Source organism: Hippocampus bargibanti, linkage group LG04 (genome assembly GCF_051943395.1).
Source record: "Hippocampus bargibanti isolate YZ-2025 linkage group LG04, ASM5194339v1, whole genome shotgun sequence".
Taxonomy (NCBI): domain Eukaryota; kingdom Metazoa; phylum Chordata; class Actinopteri; order Syngnathiformes; family Syngnathidae; genus Hippocampus; species Hippocampus bargibanti.
In genome coordinates this window covers 18,648,454-18,668,103 of record NC_142737.1, presented here as the reverse complement: position 1 = coordinate 18,668,103, position 19,650 = coordinate 18,648,454, and the positions used below count along the sequence as shown (strand labels likewise).

The 19,650-nt window shown below is 41.3% G+C and overlaps 2 protein-coding genes across 4 annotated transcripts; both read right to left on the bottom strand.

Annotated features, from left to right (window-relative positions):
* Positions 1–585: 585 nt before the first annotated feature.
* On the bottom strand, positions 586–9,402 carry chmp7 (charged multivesicular body protein 7). 3 transcript variants are annotated; one of them, XM_088994555.1, is made up of 10 exons: positions 9,014–9,402; positions 6,518–6,689; positions 5,533–5,718; positions 5,286–5,419; positions 5,111–5,159; positions 4,904–5,023; positions 4,724–4,822; positions 4,586–4,643; positions 2,926–3,128; positions 586–2,843 (listed from the first exon to the last, which is right to left on the bottom strand). In XM_088994555.1, exons 1-9 carry the CDS (start codon positions 9,274–9,276, stop codon positions 2,935–2,937), a joined length of 1,275 nt encoding a protein of 424 aa, XP_088850681.1. In that variant the 5' UTR covers positions 9,277–9,402; the 3' UTR covers positions 586–2,843; positions 2,926–2,934. The 3 variants fall into 3 exon arrangements, with proteins under 3 accessions (XP_088850681.1, XP_088850682.1, XP_088850680.1); XM_088994556.1 differs by having other exon boundaries at positions 586–2,647; positions 5,674–5,718; positions 9,014–9,400; XM_088994554.1 differs by having other exon boundaries at positions 586–2,647; positions 9,014–9,397.
* A 3,547-nt stretch (positions 9,403–12,949) lies between these two features.
* Positions 12,950–19,397, bottom strand: lgi3 (leucine-rich repeat LGI family, member 3). Its single transcript, XM_088994553.1, is given in 10 exon segments — positions 12,950–14,698; positions 14,903–14,993; positions 15,084–15,248; positions 15,340–15,509; positions 15,604–15,675; positions 16,444–16,515; positions 16,969–17,040; positions 18,407–18,478; positions 19,143–19,258; positions 19,260–19,397. Coding segments are annotated over 10 exon segments (1,647 nt in total). The 5' UTR covers positions 19,347–19,397; the 3' UTR covers positions 12,950–13,968.
* Between the last annotated feature and the right edge of the window lie 253 nt (positions 19,398–19,650).

The following is a 19,650-nucleotide window of genomic DNA, read 5'->3' as shown; positions in this document are numbered from 1 at the left end:
GGTTCCACGTCGCGGACGCCCTCCGAAACCTCCAGCCTCACCGCGCCATGCTTGGGTTGAGTGTCGTTCCCCCACTCAGGTCTCACCCGGATCACCTGCCCGAATGAGTTCACCTTCATCACCGAACGACGGACTCCGTAGTCGTTGTGGCAGGGTGGTCAAGCCCCCTGCAAAATTTTCACCTTGACCTTCCTTCTGGGTGTTCTGGGGGGCTGTGTGGCGGGCACTAGGACCAGGCATCTCACCCAGCAGGGGCATGGGAGGGGGCGGGTTTATGTCACATATATTTCACTGCATTTTCTGTTTGAGTTAGATCCACTTGTTAGCCGTTGTAATAAACACATCTCCAAATTCAGTCGTGTGTGTTCCTTCCTCAATGGCTACAGAGTCAAGGTAAAGTCCTCAATTTGGTGCAGTGCAAATCAGCGAGCACTGGTGGTCATACTTGTAAACACAAATCCCTGATAAAGTACCGTATACGCCGGGAATGGGCCAAGAATGAGTGCAGAGAATACAGCTATGTACCACCAACGCTCGACTGTACCGTTACATACCTGACAAAAGAAAACATACCACCAGTATGGTTGAAATATATTTTATTTGCAGAATAAATATTGATGAAAACTAACCCCTCATCTTGGTGAGTATACTCAAGCGAGATGTAACATTTGGCAAACAAGATTACGGTAAAACAGGAAAAGCAACACTTATCCAGTAATACAACGACACACTTGAGGACAAACTCTTTTTGTCCAACTGAGTCTTAAAGGCATGCTCAGTGGTGACATACCAAAGAGAGCTTTGTTACAGCTTCAGTTGTTGTTAAAGCGCTATATAAATCAATATGTATTGTATTAGCCGACATAAAAGCTTAGCCAAAACAAACATGGTGATCAAACCTCTAAAGATGGAGGACACTTATTTGCTGTGGCGACCCCTTGAAGGGAAAAGCCGAACGGAAAAGAAGAAGATTGTATTGTAAACACATTAAAATGTTGACTTCACATTCAAATGAAAGAAAAGCTTAATGTTTCCTCTTCTTTGGCATGCATCCACAAAAAGGGCATTTTGAATTTGGACTGAATAAGTAGTGTGGCAAGTGGTTAGCACACCGACTTCACAGTGCAAAGGTCGTGAGTTCAAGACCCAGTCCGGCCTCCCGGTGTGAAGCTTGCATGTACTCCCGAGGCCTGCACGGGTTATCTCTTCAGCTCCCAAAGTCCAAGAACATGCATGGCAGGCTGATTGAACACTTTAAAGTAGGGGTGGGCAAAGTTTTTTGCTTGGGGGCCACATTCAGGATACGGTACATATTTTAAAAAAAACGCATATGTTTTTGAGTCCATATAAAACATCATCAGAAAAAAAAAACATTCAGGTATTGACATAGTTTTATGAATGAGAACAATGAAACAACAACGGTACAGTATATGTCTGGTATGAAAGTGTTACAACACAAGCAACAAAGTGTTATATTGCCCAAAAACTGCAGCGTGCAGTACACATTTATACAAATTTATACTATTTGTTACGAAACGAGATGAGTAAGAGATCTGGTGGTTTTCTTTCCATGCCCAACTATAGATCCCCGCGATCACCACACAAGAGCATTGCTCAGCTAATGTCATGCGCAAATATTTGAAGCCAGCCAGGGAACGCTTCAGTTTTCAATTGTTTTTAACATGATCACAGTCACCCCATTCTCATCCTTGTTTTTTAAAAGTCTCGTAAATTTGAGATGATCCGACACAGTCTCTCCTGAATGTTTCATTCAATGTTTTCAGAAAGTCTCGCCCCCAGTTCGTGACATCACGCCAAGACGTCTTGCCTTGCTCGAGAATCAAAACAATGGCTTCAGATTCGGAGAAGATTCTTTCTTGTTACTCATCCAGTTATGAATATGATTCAAATAGTTCTACAGAGGAAAGCATAAATGTTTGCAATCGATTAAAGAAGTCCCCCCATATCAATTCGAGCCGTCAATGACAGCAATGTAGCGTCCCAGACAAAGGCAGAAGATGGCGCCCAAGCTCCGTTGGAAATGGGCTGAGTTGTCTGCTGGGAATTTGTGTCAGCGAATATCAAATTGTTGTCTTGGTGCAACACACAACGATTCACTATCGCATTATGCGTTTTCCTTCTAATTTCGCCATCAACATGGATCAGCACGAAGTTTTCAGACCAAACAAAGTACCGCAAAATGCATTGTGTCGCTTTCTCGGTCAGTTGCGTTCCAAATGTGACGTCACGCGAGTCTTAAAACGTAAAATATAGCTATATGCGGTGGAATCTTTGTAAAATACGCTCTGTAGAAGTCATTTGAAGTGATTTTACAAATTATGGGCACAACTTGTCCGGCGGCGTCGGTTGTCCTTTAAATGGCTGTCATTACAATCCAAATGAAATGAAGGTAGTCAATCACATCAAACCTGTGTACCAACCTTTGACGGGCCGGATTTAAAAGACCAAGGGGCCGGATGTGGCCCGCGGGCCGTAGTTTGCCCATATCTGCTCTAAATTGTCCTTAGGTGTGAGAGTGACTGGTTGTTTGTCACTGTGTGCCCTGCGATTGGCTGGCAACCAGGGTGTCCCCTGCCTAATCCCCGAAGACAGCTGACTGGGATAGGCTGCAGCGTCCCCCACGACCCTAATGAGGATAAAGCGGTCTGTAAAATGGATGATACTTTTTTACATATATTATTTTCAATGATGTCTACTTTGTGACAACTTGAGTTTTATTATCATACATCTCACTAACAGCTCCAGCTTTACATAGTAAAAATTCCAGGTCACTTTGTTTGCCTCTGCAATGCAAAAAAACTCATTTTCTTGCTGCAAGACTCCTGCATGTGTTGGAAAACACAGGACATCATTTTTAGATCTGTGGTTAAAATTTCATTAAAAGCACGGAAAATGAAAACCTACCTTAAATGTTTAGAAAATCAGCTGCTTGAGTTGCTCTTCCAGCCGCTTGGCGCTATTATTCAAGTCCGTGTGAGGGACGGCAGGCAGTGAATCCAGCACGTCGTCACCCGGGATACTCGGCAGGACCGAGCTTGGAACATCGGGATCTGTGCTGGATTCATCCAGCAGCAATTGAAGTTCTTTCTCCAACTCATCATCATCATCTACAAAAGTAAATCAATTGTAAAACATAAAAAGTAGTGGCCGTCATGCTATTTATGGGGTTATTTTTCTTCAGTCAGTGTGGGGTGGGACTGCATCTGATTCAGACAAAATAAATTCCAGCTGTTCTATTGGTCTTTTTTTCTGACATTTTCTTTATTTGCAGAAGACGCCAGATGTTGTGTGGTCACATTTCTAGTTCACATAATTCCCTCTTCCTTGAAAAAGACCCTGTTCCACCTAATAAATAGATAGACAATTAAACTGCCCCAAGGATCATCCTCGGCCGGAATTAATTATCTGTAATGTTTGAAAGATGTTCCCTTTTGAGTGTTTTTTCATATTCATATTGACTGCAATAATGACTGTGCTGTTGCATTGGTGTGATAGACTTAAGGTGGGGCCCAATTCAGGTGTGTTTTAGGAATGGAACTTGGTCACAAGCGGAGGGCCTCGTCTTGATGAAATCTTTAAAGGGCATGTCAAGTCGGACTGGTCTTGAAGTTTAGAAATACAGTGATACCTCAGCTCACGAACTTAATTGGTTCTCAGAAAGTCTGTGTAAGGCGAAAAGTTCGTCTGCCGAGCATTTATTTCCCATAACAAACATTTAAAAATGAAAATACGTTCCCAGGTCCCCATAAAACATAATTTTATACTAAATAAGCCTTAAAAGTACACATAATATACCTTATTTTATGTATAGTAAATGTGCTAATGTCTTGTAATTAAAGAAATACTATACTGTCTAATAAAGTTGTTTTATTTACCTTTGTGATGGTCATTGATGGAGTTGCCTCTTGATGATATCCAAGTAAAGTTGCCGTGCTTTCTCGGCGATAATGCCCTCACTCACAATGTCCCCTGCCCGCTGCTTTTCCGTAATCCAAATCAACAGACGTTTTTCAACCTCTTCTATTATCTGAGACCGTTGCTTAGAAAACACAGAAACACCCTAAGCCACACGTAGCAATGGTCGACTTAGCATACTGGTACCGGGACGCTAAATCACACAAACGCACACCTCGTTCTTGTTTTTCGATAATCTCTTTCTTCTGCTCGATCGTAATTTTCTTTGATATGTTTTTAGGCTTAACACTAGCCTGTGGCGAGGTCTTTTCGGTCCCAGAATAGCAAAAGTACTCCACTCAATAACAAACCATGTCTGCACTCAAAGAAAGGAGGTGACGAAAACTAGTCTCCCAGCCACCGTGGCACTATGTGGTTTGGTTCGTCCGTCAAAAACTAGTTCGTCTGCCAAGATTATATTCTCGTGAATTGAATGTTCATAAAGTGAAAGGTTTGTGAGCTAAAGCGTTCATAAAATGAGGTATCACTGTACATTACTTTGAGAGGCTTGTAGTGGAAGAGTTAAAACAAGGGACGGAACAGTAGATTCATTGGCATATTCAGATTTTTTTTGTGTAGGACAGACAAGTAGAAGGGGCGAGCAATTTACCTGTTGTGGTCACTCCTCCAGATAGGACTTGGTTCACTTCATCTTGTTTGTCACACAACTAGTTGGATGACAAAGGATGCATTTGGAAGGTCAAACAAAAATAAAAGGATGCAAGAAATCGTTTTCAAATGAACTTGCCTCCTGGCCTTGATCAAGAAGGCTTTCAGCATCTTCCACCGTCACCTCGTTGAGAGAAAGTCTGAGGCCGGCCATTCCCGCTTGATACGCTTGGAGAACCTTCACAAGACACAATCTCAGCATTGACGGGCGTCAAAATTGATTTTCAGCTTACGGTATTTGTATTTTGTGCCGGCCTACCATTTTATCCGTCTTTGACTGAGCTATGCGATCCAAAATGCCTCTAATGGACTCCAGCTGTCCGAACAAGTTGTCCGCTCTCTTTTCCACCCTTTTCCGACCTCTCAAACACCTCAGTGCCTGTTGAAGGCACAATAAATCGTAACACCAAATTTGGGTTGTTCCTTGTTGCTTTTAATTATGTTGTGGAGCGTTTTCAGGGTTTACCTGTGTTTTTTTCCTTTCTCGAAGTAGAATTCTTGCTTCTTCTCTACACCTGAGCACAAGTAATATAAAGCAACTTTAAAAGACATTATTCCTTAACAAATTCAACCAAATGGGTTTTGGTTTTAGAGAAACATATTTATTTATTATTAATGGTGTTATTATTAGTTGGAAGTACTTGTCAGCCTCCAGGCCCAGTTTTTCCAGACGCTCCTCGAGCAGTTTCTCACTACGGTGTAACTGATAGATTCCAATATCAACTTCACTGACAGTGGAGACGCGACTCTGCCCAAGTTGGCAAAATTTAACAATCTGTATTCAACAAAATAAACAAGAAAAAAACAGCATATAAAATGACAGGCAAGGTGGGGGGGGGGGGGGGAAATGAGAAGTCATTTGGGCAGTCATGCATTCCGTTTTTTTGCCTTTTCCCCCTCATGCAAGGAAACTGCCACTTGTTTGTCCCTCTGAAGCTGCAGAAGTGCCATGCACAGGGTACTATCATCGGCACAAATAGAGGAGGTGAGTGTACACAGCTCTTGAAATGACATGACAGAGCGACTTGCAAATTCACTGCATTGGTAAGTCCTCAGCACTTCAGCCGCTTTCTCCTGGAAAGAACAACAAACTTGGAGTTACCATAAAAGAGCACACACGGACAAAATGACAGCAGGCTCCTCTGTTTGTTTATTTGTGGTTGATCAAGTGATCAGAATGAAAGCAGGAGCTCTGCTACAATTCAACAAAAATATTTTGAATGTTATATTACTATTCAGTGAAATAAAAATAAAGTTGAACACAAACCTTCCAGTGGCCAATGATTATTATCACTTGTGTAATCACACAAAGGACTTTATTTTTTTTTGGTAACGCAATTTATATTCTAGTTATTACTGTATTTTGTATTTGTGATTTATGAAGCATGGGATCTGGGTGACGCGTTGGCTCATAAATTAAAGACAGGTTTAATCTAATTAGTTTGAGAGTGTCTAAAAATAGCCAGTGTCGGGGTACACAATAAAATCGCACTTAGGGTATTACAGGTAATTGATGGCCTCCAGTGATGCAAAAACAATGAAAACACCACAAAAATTACAAAACACACTCATGGTGTTCATTGTTTAGGTGCACAGTCTTACGAAATCTTACATAATTTGTTAGCAATATTGCATTGAATCACATATGACAGTGATACGTCTGTGTAAGCTCTCAGTCGTACAGGAGTGGTCCATCGATGAGAAGGTTTCTTCAGCCGTCATCTGTACAATTTTGAAGGTTTCGGACGTTTCGCCTCCTATCCAAGAGGCTACGTCAGCGAACGTGGATAGGAGGCGAAACGCCCGAAACCTTCAAAATTGTAAAATGACGGCTGAAGAAACATTCTCATCCATATGACAGTGAGCAACACACCTTCACCAGTTCGATGACAACAAAAGACTCTTCCAAAGGCAGTCGGTTTCCTCCCAGCATTGAGGAGAAGGTCCACTTGAGAGGCTTCACCAGCAGGAGGCCAACACCCCACGACAGCCAGCCGCAATCAACATTGGCGGCAAACTCAGACTCCCACTGAAGCTTCCCACATCTGGATGAGGTGAAAGGGAAATACAGCACCACCTGGATTTAACTGAACCACAACCAACAGAATGCAAATAGTGTTCTAGTCCACTCAAAACACTCCTTTAAACAGTAACTGTCAAAAGTCTGTTCGCTCCTGTATTGGGCGCTGTTGTTTCCTAGCACCGTGGCGCCATCTCCATCACAGATGGAGATGGCGACATGTGTTTCCAGGTTGAGCTGCTGTTGTCACTGATATACAGACTTGACCAGATAAACAGATGTGCTGACCTGGCGGCCTTGTTGGTGGAGATATTTTCCCATCAGCGGCAGTACATGTACAGGTAAGATTACCCCAGATGAGGCAATGGAAAGGATGTACATTAGCGATTCATTGCCGCCAGGCATGCAGCTCAAAAGGCGAGTCAGATCTGCATATTTATATTTATAGTTGTTGTTTACTGGAACACGGTCCCATCATATAGTATGTGTACATACTATTTTTGGGATTATACAGTGGTGGGCCGTCAGAGCCAGCAAGGCCTTCTCTGCTGGCCTAACATAATCAGACATCATTATCATAATTATAATAAAAGTCAATTTCATTAAAAAAGTATTTTTTCTAAATATATATATAATTATTCTACACACTGTTTTCTTGATGTTATATTATATCCATTTGGTTATGCTCCTTTCAGTGTTGTAGTTTTTAATCCAATCAGAACTCAGCTAGCTTGTGTCGCCAGGCTGTATGAAATCTGACCGACGCCTTCAGAATCAACAGTGAGGGCGCCTGTGCGCTGTACATGAACGGGCACATGTAGTTGATATATAGTTGTGATAGCCAATCAGATCACGAGTTGGCACAGTGAGGCCAGCTAGAGGGCCTCGCGTTGAACATGACATGTACGCGTCCTGTGATTGGATACTCACTTTACCTCAGCCCTCAGCGGAGGCAGCGCTATGCAAATCAACCAAGCTACAACAGATCAGACCCGGAAACTTTAGCAGAAAAACCAAGTATATCTACTCGCTTTTTTAACCCACAATGGCTGAAGGAGAGGACAACTCGCTGTCGCATGTAGGCCTATTCTAAAGAACAAATGAAAAAGATTTGTTTACTTTTATTTTCAACAAATAGTTCGTTTTGTGAACGTCTTGTTGTTTTTCTTATATTAAACTGACATTTTGTAATTTAGCGTAAAATCTTGTTAAAGATTGCATATTCTTGGTGGACTTAATAAAACTTTGTGGACAAATGATTTTAAATTTCCTTTTATTTTTAAGTGTATGCGGTATCACATATAGTGACAAGTTCTAATTGCTGATGCAGATTTATTGATGTGTAATTGCTCCGGAAAATAGCCTGTGTTGTAGACGATTAAGGTGATGCCACGCCCAGTACTGCGTGCGTGTGCTTTTGTAAATGATATCTCCAGCCGTTGTGTCATAAATTATGGTATTATGAGGGATATTTGTTCATGTCGGACTAAGCAGCACTTCACTGAAGGCCTAGGTGTGAAATGCACGGACCGCCACTGGGATTATACAGTTGTTTGTGTTTCTTTTTTTGTATCAAGTCCATCAAATGATCTTCGGCATTGGATCATGAAAGCAAAAGCACAGCAATGTAAGTTTGGACAAACTTGAGTACAGTAATTATCAAATAGTTTAAAGCTTTTTTCAAATTTTCATTGACAATAATTTTGCACTGTTCGGGTATTCCTTAGGCCTCAAAAGTAGCAAATAGAATTTTGTATAAAATTAAAAGTTGTTAGGTCATCCATGTTAAGTTTCAGAAATCAGGAGATTTTCGTACTTGTGACTCTGGTGCGTATTAAAATAATATGAGAGTTTAAAAAGTGTACATTAGAAGTAAATAAAACAAAAATGCTTTCATTGTTTATTTACACACTCAATTGGTATAAAAATGTTTTTGTTTTTACATTTTCTTTTGTTTCACCTTACAAATGAAATGTCTGTATTGTGTCAATAGTTGCTTTATAAAGTGAATATTGTGGTCGAAATCGGGAGTCTTAATATGTATGTTAGGTGGATTCGATTACAGTTCCCATGTAAACAAACGTCAGTTTCACTCTCGCCGATGTAGCGCACCTATTTCATGCAAAGGCTAATGGGCCGGAGGAATCAAGTGGATCGAGTAGAATGCTTGGACAAATTCATCAATCTACATTTGGATGCATATACATGTATGTACATTTGATGGGAGTGTGCGCAGTAAACACGCATTAGCATGCATGAGGGGAACGCGCAAACATTCACAAATATATTGACATCCTCACCATTACACATACAAATGTCAGAAATCGGACCGTACACAACAGTATTTACCGAGACATGGATTGGATTACAGTCGTCAAGCCCAGAGGTACTTTTTCTTTCCTCCTGAAGGCTTTGTTGAGGTCCTGCAGATTGACACACACGGAACGGCGATCTTTGCAGTTCTGTACAACCAGAGTCGTCCAGAAGTTCATTTTACTGTCCCAGTCCATTGTGTTCACGTCGCGATTCTCTTTGAAGTCAGAGAACAGAAAATTCATTCGTTCGTCGTCGTCCCATTCGGAAGGCAGTGTGTTTTCGACAACGCTTGACATGTTTGATGCAATATAGGCAAAGGAAGGCAGTCAGTGAGCGTTCGGGAATTTGTTGACAGCAAGTTGGTGCGGCACTTCCGGTGACAACTGGAGATTCCGGAAGTCGGTGTCAGAGACGTAAATCTTAGTGATTTACTGGCAATCTCCCCTGCACTTCGCCCCGTTGCATCTTGGTGCTTCCCGCCAAGAAGCCTCTTCGAAAAGACCATGGGAACAACAAAGGAGCGTGGAAGGACACATTTCGTCACTCAATGGAGGCAACTCCTGCAGATGACGTCACGCAAATTTAGCGCGTCACAAAACTTTTTGTCATGAGTGATACTCTCTCGAATTTATTCAAATGATCCCAAATCATAACCACGTTTCCCGTTGCGATCGTTATTTATCAAATAGTTTTTGCATTTTTATGTGTCTTTTAGCATCTAATGTGGGTGGAGCCTGATTTCAGAATTTGATTTTGAGCATGACTATGAAAACCAGGGGTCGAGGTCTTGATCAAAGTTTCTTTCACCTTCAGTTACGCGAAGGTGCATCGATTGGACTTGTATCGAATCACAAATATAAAATTTTGGATTTTAAATACCCATTACAGTAAAGTCTCGTTATATCGATATCGGATATATCGATAGTCCTGGTTATATCGATACTATTTCTATGCACGCACGGAGAAAATTACATGCAAACAGGGTCGGATATATCAATAGTCCCGGTTATATCGATATTTTTTCGGACTCCCTTGAATATCGATATAACGAGACTTTACTGTATTTGTGTCGTCATCAGCAGAGAAATACACTAAGTTAAAGTATTTTCATTTTCTTCAGGGGCTATAGAGCATTTGTTCATAATCATCTGTCCATAAATGCACATCCGAAGACTGGCAAAATGCTTTCTGACTGACATTAGAAATATACATATGTAACGGAGTTGTACACTTAGGTTATTAAATTATGAAGGAAGTGACGCAACGGCGCACAGTGTGGCACTATGTCCCGCCCATAGTTTCCAGAACAATCTCGAGGAGATTCAGGGTGAGTCGCAATTTTCTGTTGGTCTTGATTAACGCGCATTTTCATGAAAATATCTTATTTTGTTTCCCCTTTTTTACTGTCTAGTGTTATCTAATTAGTTCCCTTATTCATTCGAGTCCAGATTACTTTTTGTGTCATTATTTACTTCACGTTTTGTCGAGTGGAACTTAGCTTCATAGTGCTTTTCTATTGCGCAGTTAATCACAAGACGAAACCCATGCGACTTCACCCATCCCTTCTGCCATACTGTGTTGCAGGTAATAATTGTTTCATTTCGTTTTTATTGAACAATATTTAGTTTCTTGTGTCGTGTTTCATTTGCCCGTGAGTGTCCGTGGCTGGTTGAACTGTGCGCCAGCCATTACAAGCGCACCGCGTGTTCTGCCGAGTCTCCGCCCATGATGCGTTCAGGGACATCTTGTAAATAACAGTGAACTTGTGTTGTATTCTCTTTTTCTGTAAATAACCACTATACGATCACACGTTGTTAATTCTGTTTTGTTATCTAGAATGTTTTGCATTTGAGAACAATCTCGAGGAGATTCAGGTTAATCACAAGACGAAACCCATGCGACTTCACCCATCCCTTCTGCCATACTGTGTTGCAGAAATAAAAGAAATAAAAAGACACATCCACGCGTCTCGTCTTCATTAATACAGCAGCATCGTGGAGATGAAGACAGTCACTGTTGTGACACCCGTCACATTGGTGCCGTGACCCGGATTCACAAGTGACTCTCCACTTCGGACCGGGACCGCGATGCTGCACAATGAAGACGCTGTGCAGTCCCATCACTCGGTGGACGGTGTGTCGACCCCCGTTTTGGAAATACATGTAGAGTGTTAATTGTCTACCTGCTGTTTTGCAATTGGTGTACTTTTTTTCATGTACGTGTTTTTGTGTGTTAAGTCTAAGAATGAGCTCCTTAGAAGTAACAAGTAGCACACCGTTGAATGAGTGTGTTGGTAGAGGTAGAGGCTTCCCAACCGTGTAACAGTTGTGTAGTGCAATCCAGAGTGGTGTAGGTTGCACAGAGGGGAATGGGCAGGTTCAAGCTGAGGCCACTTATGTTAGTGGGGACAGAGTTCCTTCCCAGACCCAGTGCAGTGCATCTACGACGAGCGCACAGACAACTGATACACCAGCAACAGATACCTTTCTCCAGTCTGTCACAGTTATGTAGTGCTATGCAGGGTGATGTAGTTTGTACAGAGGGGAATGGGCAGGTGCGAGCTGAGGCCACTTATGTTAGTGGGGACAGAGTTCCTTCCCAGACCCAGTACAGTGCATCTCCGACGAGCGCACAGACCCTGACACACCGGCGACAGATCCCTTACTCCAGTCACCTGACGTAGTTGGTCAGATGAGCGACATAATTAGACAGCATTTTTGTACATCCTTGCCCGATAACCTTGTCTATTTTGCCTGTTGGTCTTTCTGTTGTCTTCCGTGTGTATGTTGCCTCACTTCTGCATAATTTAAGGGGGGTGTATGTAACGGAGTTGTACACTTAGGTTATTAAATTATGAAGGAAGTGACGCAACGGCGCACAGTGTGGCACTATGTCCCGCCCATAGTTTCCAGAACAATCTCGAGGAGATTCAGGGTGAGTCGCAATTTTCTGTTGGTCTTGATTAACGCGCATTTTCATGAAAATATCTTATTTTGTTTCCCCTTTTTTACTGTCTAGTGTTATCTAATTAGTTCCCTTATTCATTCGAGTCCAGATTACTTTTTGTGTCATTATTTACTTCACGTTTTGTCGAGTGGAACTTAGCTTCATAGTGCTTTTCTATTGCGCAGTTAATCACAAGACGAAACCCATGCGACTTCACCCATCCCTTCTGCCATACTGTGTTGCAGGTAATAATTGTTTCATTTCGTTTTTATTGAACAATATTTAGTTTCTTGTGTCGTGTTTCATTTGCCCGTGAGTGTCCGTGGCTGGTTGAACTGTGCGCCAGCCATTACAAGCGCACCGCGTGTTCTGCCGAGTCTCCGCCCATGATGCGTTCAGGGACATCTTGTAAATAACAGTGAACTTGTGTTGTATTCTCTTTTTCTGTAAATAACCACTATACGATCACACGTTGTTAATTCTGTTTTGTTATCTAGAATGTTTTGCATTTGAGAACAATCTCGAGGAGATTCAGGTTAATCACAAGACGAAACCCATGCGACTTCACCCATCCCTTCTGCCATACTGTGTTGCAGAAATAAAAGAAATAAAAAGACACATCCACGCGTCTCGTCTTCATTAATACAGCAGCATCGTGGAGATGAAGACAGTCACTGTTGTGACACCCGTCACACATACATTAGTGCTTAACATAATTATGTGTTGATCAATGGACAATTGGAATCGTGATGGTTGTCTCTTGTGTGGCACTTTCCTCCCTTTGGTACGCAAAGCACTTCACATTGTTACATCATTTTACCTGAGGATGCAGCATCAGGAGTAAATGGGGGTTTCAGTATTTTGCTCAAGGACATTTCAACTTAGTGCCAACATCAAACCCCTATCCCCTCTATTACTGTGCCATCTAAATCCCTGCAATTCCACTCTTCTAATTTTGCATATATTAATGAAGATAAAAATGATATTTACCCTCTCCAAACAGTTTGTCTTAAGCCACTTGAGATGAGGTGCTTGTTATTACATTTATTAAGCTTAGAGATATGCGATACCATATAAATAAACACGTATTCAAATAGTCAAGAATTGTTTACTACTTTCAATCAGAGATCAAAGTAAACATTTCTCAATGTTTTTTTTTTGTCTGCCGACCCAGAATCTGCCACCTTTTTTTCTCTCTCACATAAAAATTATCATTGGCTTCGTGGTATTTCAGAATGAAGGTTTGGGTTCAGGAACAGGGATTTTTTTTAATGAAACGTGAAAGCTATCTACATTATTAAAATGCATGGCAACATTTATATTGTGCAAGCTCTTACAGGTCAAACTTAAATACACAAACAAAAATATCCCCAAAACTTAACCTGTGAAAAAAAAAGTTTTTTTAAATCAGTGTCAAAAAGACGAGAGGGACACATTAAGCCATCTGTGACTAAAAAAAAATCATTTTAGCATTTTGAACTTTTACACGTTTGAATAACAGTACTCGAGTATTAAACAAAAGAACATCATCCGGTGACTGATTCAATAGCGACCATGCATTTCAACAATAACACTTTCTACAAAAAGAGTAACCTGGCATTTCAGTCAGCATGGCACTGAGGCTCTATCTTCACAATAACATAAGGTTTCCAGAGATAATTAATTAATTGGATACTTTTTTAGTTAGTCATTAAAAACATTGTGTGGAATACAAAACTTTCATACAGGTTTGACTCACAAACTACAGATGTGGAAAAGTTCATATATTTTAGTAGATCAAATCAAAACGTGAAACTCGCCCAGATTCGTTATAGTATAATGACAAATTGGGAACCAATTTCTTGGTTTCTATTAGGTATAAGCTTTAATCATCAAAAGTATACAAATCAATTATTTTAATATTTGTGTGTACAATATAGTGAATACAGTAAGACACAAACTTCTGTTTGGATTTTCAAAATAAATGTACCTATAATTTTTTTGCGATGCACTACAATATGCCTGCACTTTTTTTTTGGCATGTCACATTGTCCTTCGCATTTCTACCTGGCACTGAGATCGACCAGCAGGTGCTCGTAGGCCAGGGAATTTCCCTTGAAGCTGGCAGCCAGCATAATGTCCTTGTTGTCGACTGACACCAAGCTGAAGGCCCTCGGGGCTCTCACATTGAGTTCCTGAAACGGCTGAAACCTCTGTGTCAGATCATCCCACAAGTACACTCTGGAAAACGAGAAATCGCTCCCAAGGGTGAGATACTGCCGAAGGCCCACCGTGAAGGGATATACAACCATGGAGCCCCGAGAGGGAAGAGTCTGGATCTCGATGAAACGCTGACCTTCCCAGCGGAGTATCTTTGAGTCACCAATAAAGCGTGTGAGGCAAAGGTAAAGCACTTTCCGAGCCCAGAAGTGCTTGACCATCTGCACATCAGCTTGCTGTGTGATTTGGGAGAGGAAATCAAACTGCTTCTGCCCTCGGTTCCACTGGTAAATCACTGGTGACTGAGTGGAGCTGGAGAGGATGAGGTGAGACTTTCCTCCGACATTGAGAAACTCTGCATGGGTGTCGCGGTGCCAAGGGTGGAGCGACTGGTGGGAGTAAAAGCCATTGCTATTCCATCGATAAATGCTGGTTGAACCAGCCTTTGAGCTGTCTACTACTACGAAATAGCATTCGCCATCCAGTTGGAATGTCTCCACAAAGTTGGGCTTCTTCACTCGGGTACTGTCAATGTCTTGTATCTTCACAAAGCGAAGAGCGTCCTCTTCCCACCTGCGGTTTGAAGAAAACCCTCATGGTGACACAGTTTGAATGAAACATGCCTGTATAAGGCTACAATGTCGATCTAGCGGCCAAAGGAGTTAAGATGAGGAGGACAAGATTTTCTAAACATGTTTTTTTTGTTTACGTGAAGGTTTAGAACTTAAAATCAAAACCGAGCGTTTCTACATGGCGACTGCGGTGTGCAAAGCTTACTTGTAGATGTGAGATCCACCAAAAAGTTGAGCCACAACCATGTAAAGTGTGTTGTTTATCACAATGGGTTTGCAGTACAGCGCTGACTGAGCTGCAAAGACAAACCGTAAAAAAAGGCAGAGCAGGTAAAAGGCACAATAAACAAAGATGGAATTTACATGGATTTGGTGCCATAACTTACAGGATATATTATAAAATGTCCTAAATGTCATTTCGACATGATCCCACACATAAAGAGTGCAGAACCCCGATTCAGGTTGAGAAAAGACGACAAACTGATCTCCGGTGAACTCGTAAGACTCCACAGACACAGACTGGAAAGGAAACGTTTCATAAATGGCAAAATCTAGAAAAAGGAAATACAGAGAAGATATAGCAAATCACAAACTTGACAGGGCATTGCTCTTCAACTCAAAGATGAACAATTAAGTTGAAACCTGCACTGATGCAGTTGAAATCTCTCGGGTCAAGGTCATGGATTCTGCGTCCCTGAAATTCAAAAGGGCTCGTGCAATAGGCGGGTGGAACAGACGTGTTGGTCTGTTCTATCCAGTCAACCAGCCATTTGATCTTACAGTCACAGTGGAAGGAATTTCCTCGCAGGTCCCTGAAACCAACAAATGCAAATCCAAAGTCATTTTAGTAGCTGGATATTGTAGGTTGTGCATTGAATCCAACACAGACAGTTTCAACACACTTACAAATCTGTGAGGATGTCCAGATGTTTAAATAGATCTCTGGGCAACAGTTGCAGGTTGTTGTTTGAGAGCGATCTGGATTAAAAGAAAAAGGTCAATTGGGGATTTAATAAAATATTTGTAGACAAAATCAAGGCTACATATATCAAACTTGGACTATGTTGTTGTTAAATTTACAGGTAATACTCGTTATACGATAGAGTTCTGTTCATATGGCTGTAATGTGACCCAAAAGTTGTACCCAACTCTGTCCTGTCACAAATGTACACTAACGTAATGCGTAATGACATTATATATATTTGAATACATTTTGATGAACAGCAATTACAGTAACCATGAATTTAAGAAAAAAACAAGTATGGTCACTGAATGCGTTTTATATTCATCACCATATTCCTACGAGATAGTCGCGTGGTAGTCGAGTGGTTAGCACACCGGCTTCACAGTGCGGAGGTTGCCGGTTCGCGTCCCGCTCCTGTGTGGAGCTTGCATATTCTCCCCGGCCCGTGGGCTTTCTCCGGGTCCTCCGGTTTCCTCCCACACTCAAAAAACATGCAGATTGACCACTCCAAATTGTCCCGCGGTGTGAGTGTGATAGTGACTGTTGTACGTCTTTGTGTGCTCTACGATTGGCTGGCAACCAATTCAGGGTGTCCCCCGCCTTGTGCCCGAAGAAAGCTGAGATAGGCTCCAGCACCACCCCGCGACCCTAATGAGGAATAAGCGGTACGGAAAATGGATGGATGGATGCTTCCATTCAAAGTACCAGGACTGAGAAGTCCCTGTACTACAAAAAATCTAGTTTATAGTGCAGAATGACATGCCGAGAATGATGATACTCACAAATGAGTCAGAGATTTTAGTCCACGGAAGGTATATTTCGAGAGAGTTTGGACGTCATTATTCTCTATGAACCTGGGATAGGAAGAAAAAAAACAGTTCCATGTTCGGCAGATGAGATGATGTTTTATGAAAGCAAGAAAAAAGAAGAAAAAGTAACTTATAGAAGCCAGTGCAAAAAAACATGTACAAAGTAGCCAGAAGCAATTATCATCACAAAGCCAGCCATCCACTCAAGTGCTCTCTGAAGGCAAAGAAATAAAATGCTACATTTGTCATGCTGCACGTCTGTCATTGCAATATTTACAGTTTCATTTTATTATTGGCTGATCTTTATTTATTGCTCACACAAATAATAAGTCAATTTTATGAAGAAAGCAAACAAGATGAGTCTAAAAAAAGTAGGATTATCTGTTTTGTCAAATATTGCTAAAACAAGTTAACAACTTTGACATTATATGACATGACGTGATCAACATGCATTTGCCAAACCACAACAACAACAAAATAAATTGTAATTTTGCTCACAGGTACTGCAGGTGAGATAGGCCAGCGAAAGCATCATCCGAAATGGTGGAGAATGTGTTGGAGTTCAAAAGTCTGCGGGCACAGTGAAAGTTGTGAAGGAGATAAGTGTAGTAAAACAATACATTTCAGTTATACCAGTGAGATTGATACACTGGATACCAGTGGTGGGCCATCAGGGCCTACAATGCCTTCTCTGCTGGCCTAAAATATCTGAATCAGACTAATGTGAATTGTATTTTGTCTATGAATTATTTTATTCCAACTAGTCTTTCAGCTTCCTTTCATTACTTTCCCCCCTCTTGTGCTGCTTCCAGATGTGTGTTTTCGTATTTAAGCATTTAACCAATCACATCTCAGCCATCATTTGTTACCAGGGTGAGAAATCTACCTGTACGCCTTCACAAACAGTTCTGCAGGCCTTGGAGCATAAAAATTAATGGCAATGAAACTGTTGCTTTAACCAATCACAGTTTGAGTTGGCAATTCAAGGCCTGCTGGAAGGCACCGGAAATATCAGAGTTTTCACAAACTATGATTGGTGAGTCACATGATTGGCTCATCACTAACCAATCATAGTCTCACTAGCCACTAGTGATAAGGGCATACTGGCCAGAGCTAGCACACTGTATATGTAGCGAGCTGCATAAGCAAATATATTGTGTTGATTTAATAGCGGTTTTATCAACCCACAATGGCTGAAGGAGTAGAAGAAATGGATTTGGACACAGATTTACTGTTAAAGCCATTTTCAAGAAGGACTTTTCAAGAATAGATGGACATCATTAAGGTTCAACAGCTCCTAAGCTAGCAACAATAGCAAATAATATTGCAATTTTATGAGGTTGTCATGAACCCACCCTTTCATAGTAAAAATTTGAAGAGTTTAATGACTAAAGTTTCTTCAGGTTTAAAGTTATTTGCTGGCCAACAAACAGCATCCTCTAGTGGACGTGTAGTGATATAACACTACACTCCCAGCCGATTGATTCAGACGTAGCACTACTGAAGACCTAGGAGGACGTGCACGGCACGCAACTGCATTTACAATACATTTAATGTCACAAGTCAAAATACAAATGAGATGCTGCAGCAAACACAGAAAAATGACTGCATCTGATGGACAATTAGGCCTTTATCAGGGCACAACTGATGCACTCAGTCATCTGGGATGGCACAGATACAGAAGCATGTCTCATGTTCTAGCTATGTCACCACTGTTTTCAAATGCAATTCATTGTAAATGGTTGGAGTTGTTTCATTGTCAAATATATACCACAAAAACATAAACTGTGTGCAAACCTGGCATTGTCCTTTAGGTTTGTCAGAATCAGAATCAGAAAACCTTTATTAGTCCCCCGTGGAAGGGTCTTAAAGAGAGAAGGTGACTCTGTTCCAATCTTTGCAAAAAATATGTAAATTGTTGTTGTGATACACTTACAGGAACTGGAGCAGGTGAAGGTGTGAGAAAGCTCCTTCTGCGATTGTCGTAAATGATGCATTCACCATCGTCCTGTGCGGATGAGAAAGGACAATCATTTACGAGAAGGCACTTTATATGGAGTGCCGGAATACACAAGCATCATTTGTTTTGTCTTTTGTAACACATTTATATATTTATTTGATTTTGTTTTTTTCTTTCATGTTGTGTTTATATGTTCAATAAATCAAACAATAAGATGAATCAGTCAAAAGTAGCACACACTGGTTGTCTGAATGTCGTTGAAGGTTAAAGCCTTTTAAAACTCGGGACACACAACTTCATTTCTTACTCCCGTTGTGCAAAATGAGATCACCTTTCTTTTGAAATCCTTGTCCATTGGGGTTAGGGTAACGTGAGCGGAAGCTCTCAACAAATACACCCCATTCCCCTTGAATCTCATTTCATTATGTTGAGTGATTCTTCGAGGACTTGTAGATCCAGTTAATCTATTGCTAAGATATTATTGCCATGTTGAAGTTTAGCATATGGGAAGAATGTTAGAAATGCTGTACAGGCGCACACATCAGAATTGCATCATAAAAAAAGGATCCTCTCTGTTTCCTCAGCTGTTCAAAACATACAGTGAATGCATTTTACTCCTTGGGACTCAAACAAGGGTGACATCATTGATGTGTGCTGAATACAGCCATGACATCATACAAGTAAGTACAGAATGAGAGTAGTTTCAACTCACAGAGAAATGATCCCAGGTGGGAAGCTCTTTGGTATTGCCTTAGTATGCACGCAAAAGGCGCTATCTTTGGTACACGAACAAGTCGCAGGACAGCGGGGTATCTTGATTGCTTTTTTTTGTGTTTGTGTCTCCGGGATGGCACAAAGACAGACACAGAAACAGAAAATAGATCAAAGCGAGGCATCTTGGTCCAAGTTCCATCATGCTTGAGCAGGAGGAGAAAGTGATTCTGCGTGCCGTGTTGGGCAACTAGGAAAAAACTGTCTAACAGCCCAGCACTAACGCCAAATGCCAAATTGAGATAGAGATGGGTGGGGTTAAGGGATGGAGGGAGGGAGGGGGATAAGGGGAAGGAGAGTGTTTTGTCTCCTCGGTGCTCCATTGTTTCCCTTAAATTCATGCCCTATGCTGTGAGAAAAAATGAGAAACAAGAATGATGAAAAATGGGACCAGAAGGCAGTACTACTGAATTATTTACTTTCCACTCAAGGATTGAAAAAGGTAGGAA

Excerpts from the sequence above, each read along its gene's own strand:
- chmp7 (XM_088994555.1), bottom strand. The coding sequence starts at position 9,276 with ATGTCAAGCGTTGTCGAAAACACACTGCCTTCCGAATGGGACGACGAC. Across the intron at positions 6,690-9,013 it reads GTAATCCAATCCATGTCTCG|ATGTGGGAAGCTTCAGTGGG; the intron begins GTAAATACTGTT and ends CACCTCATCCAG. Across the intron at positions 4,644-4,723 it reads TTCTTGATCAAGGCCAGGAG|TTGTGTGACAAACAAGATGA; the intron begins GCAAGTTCATTT and ends TCATCCAACTAG.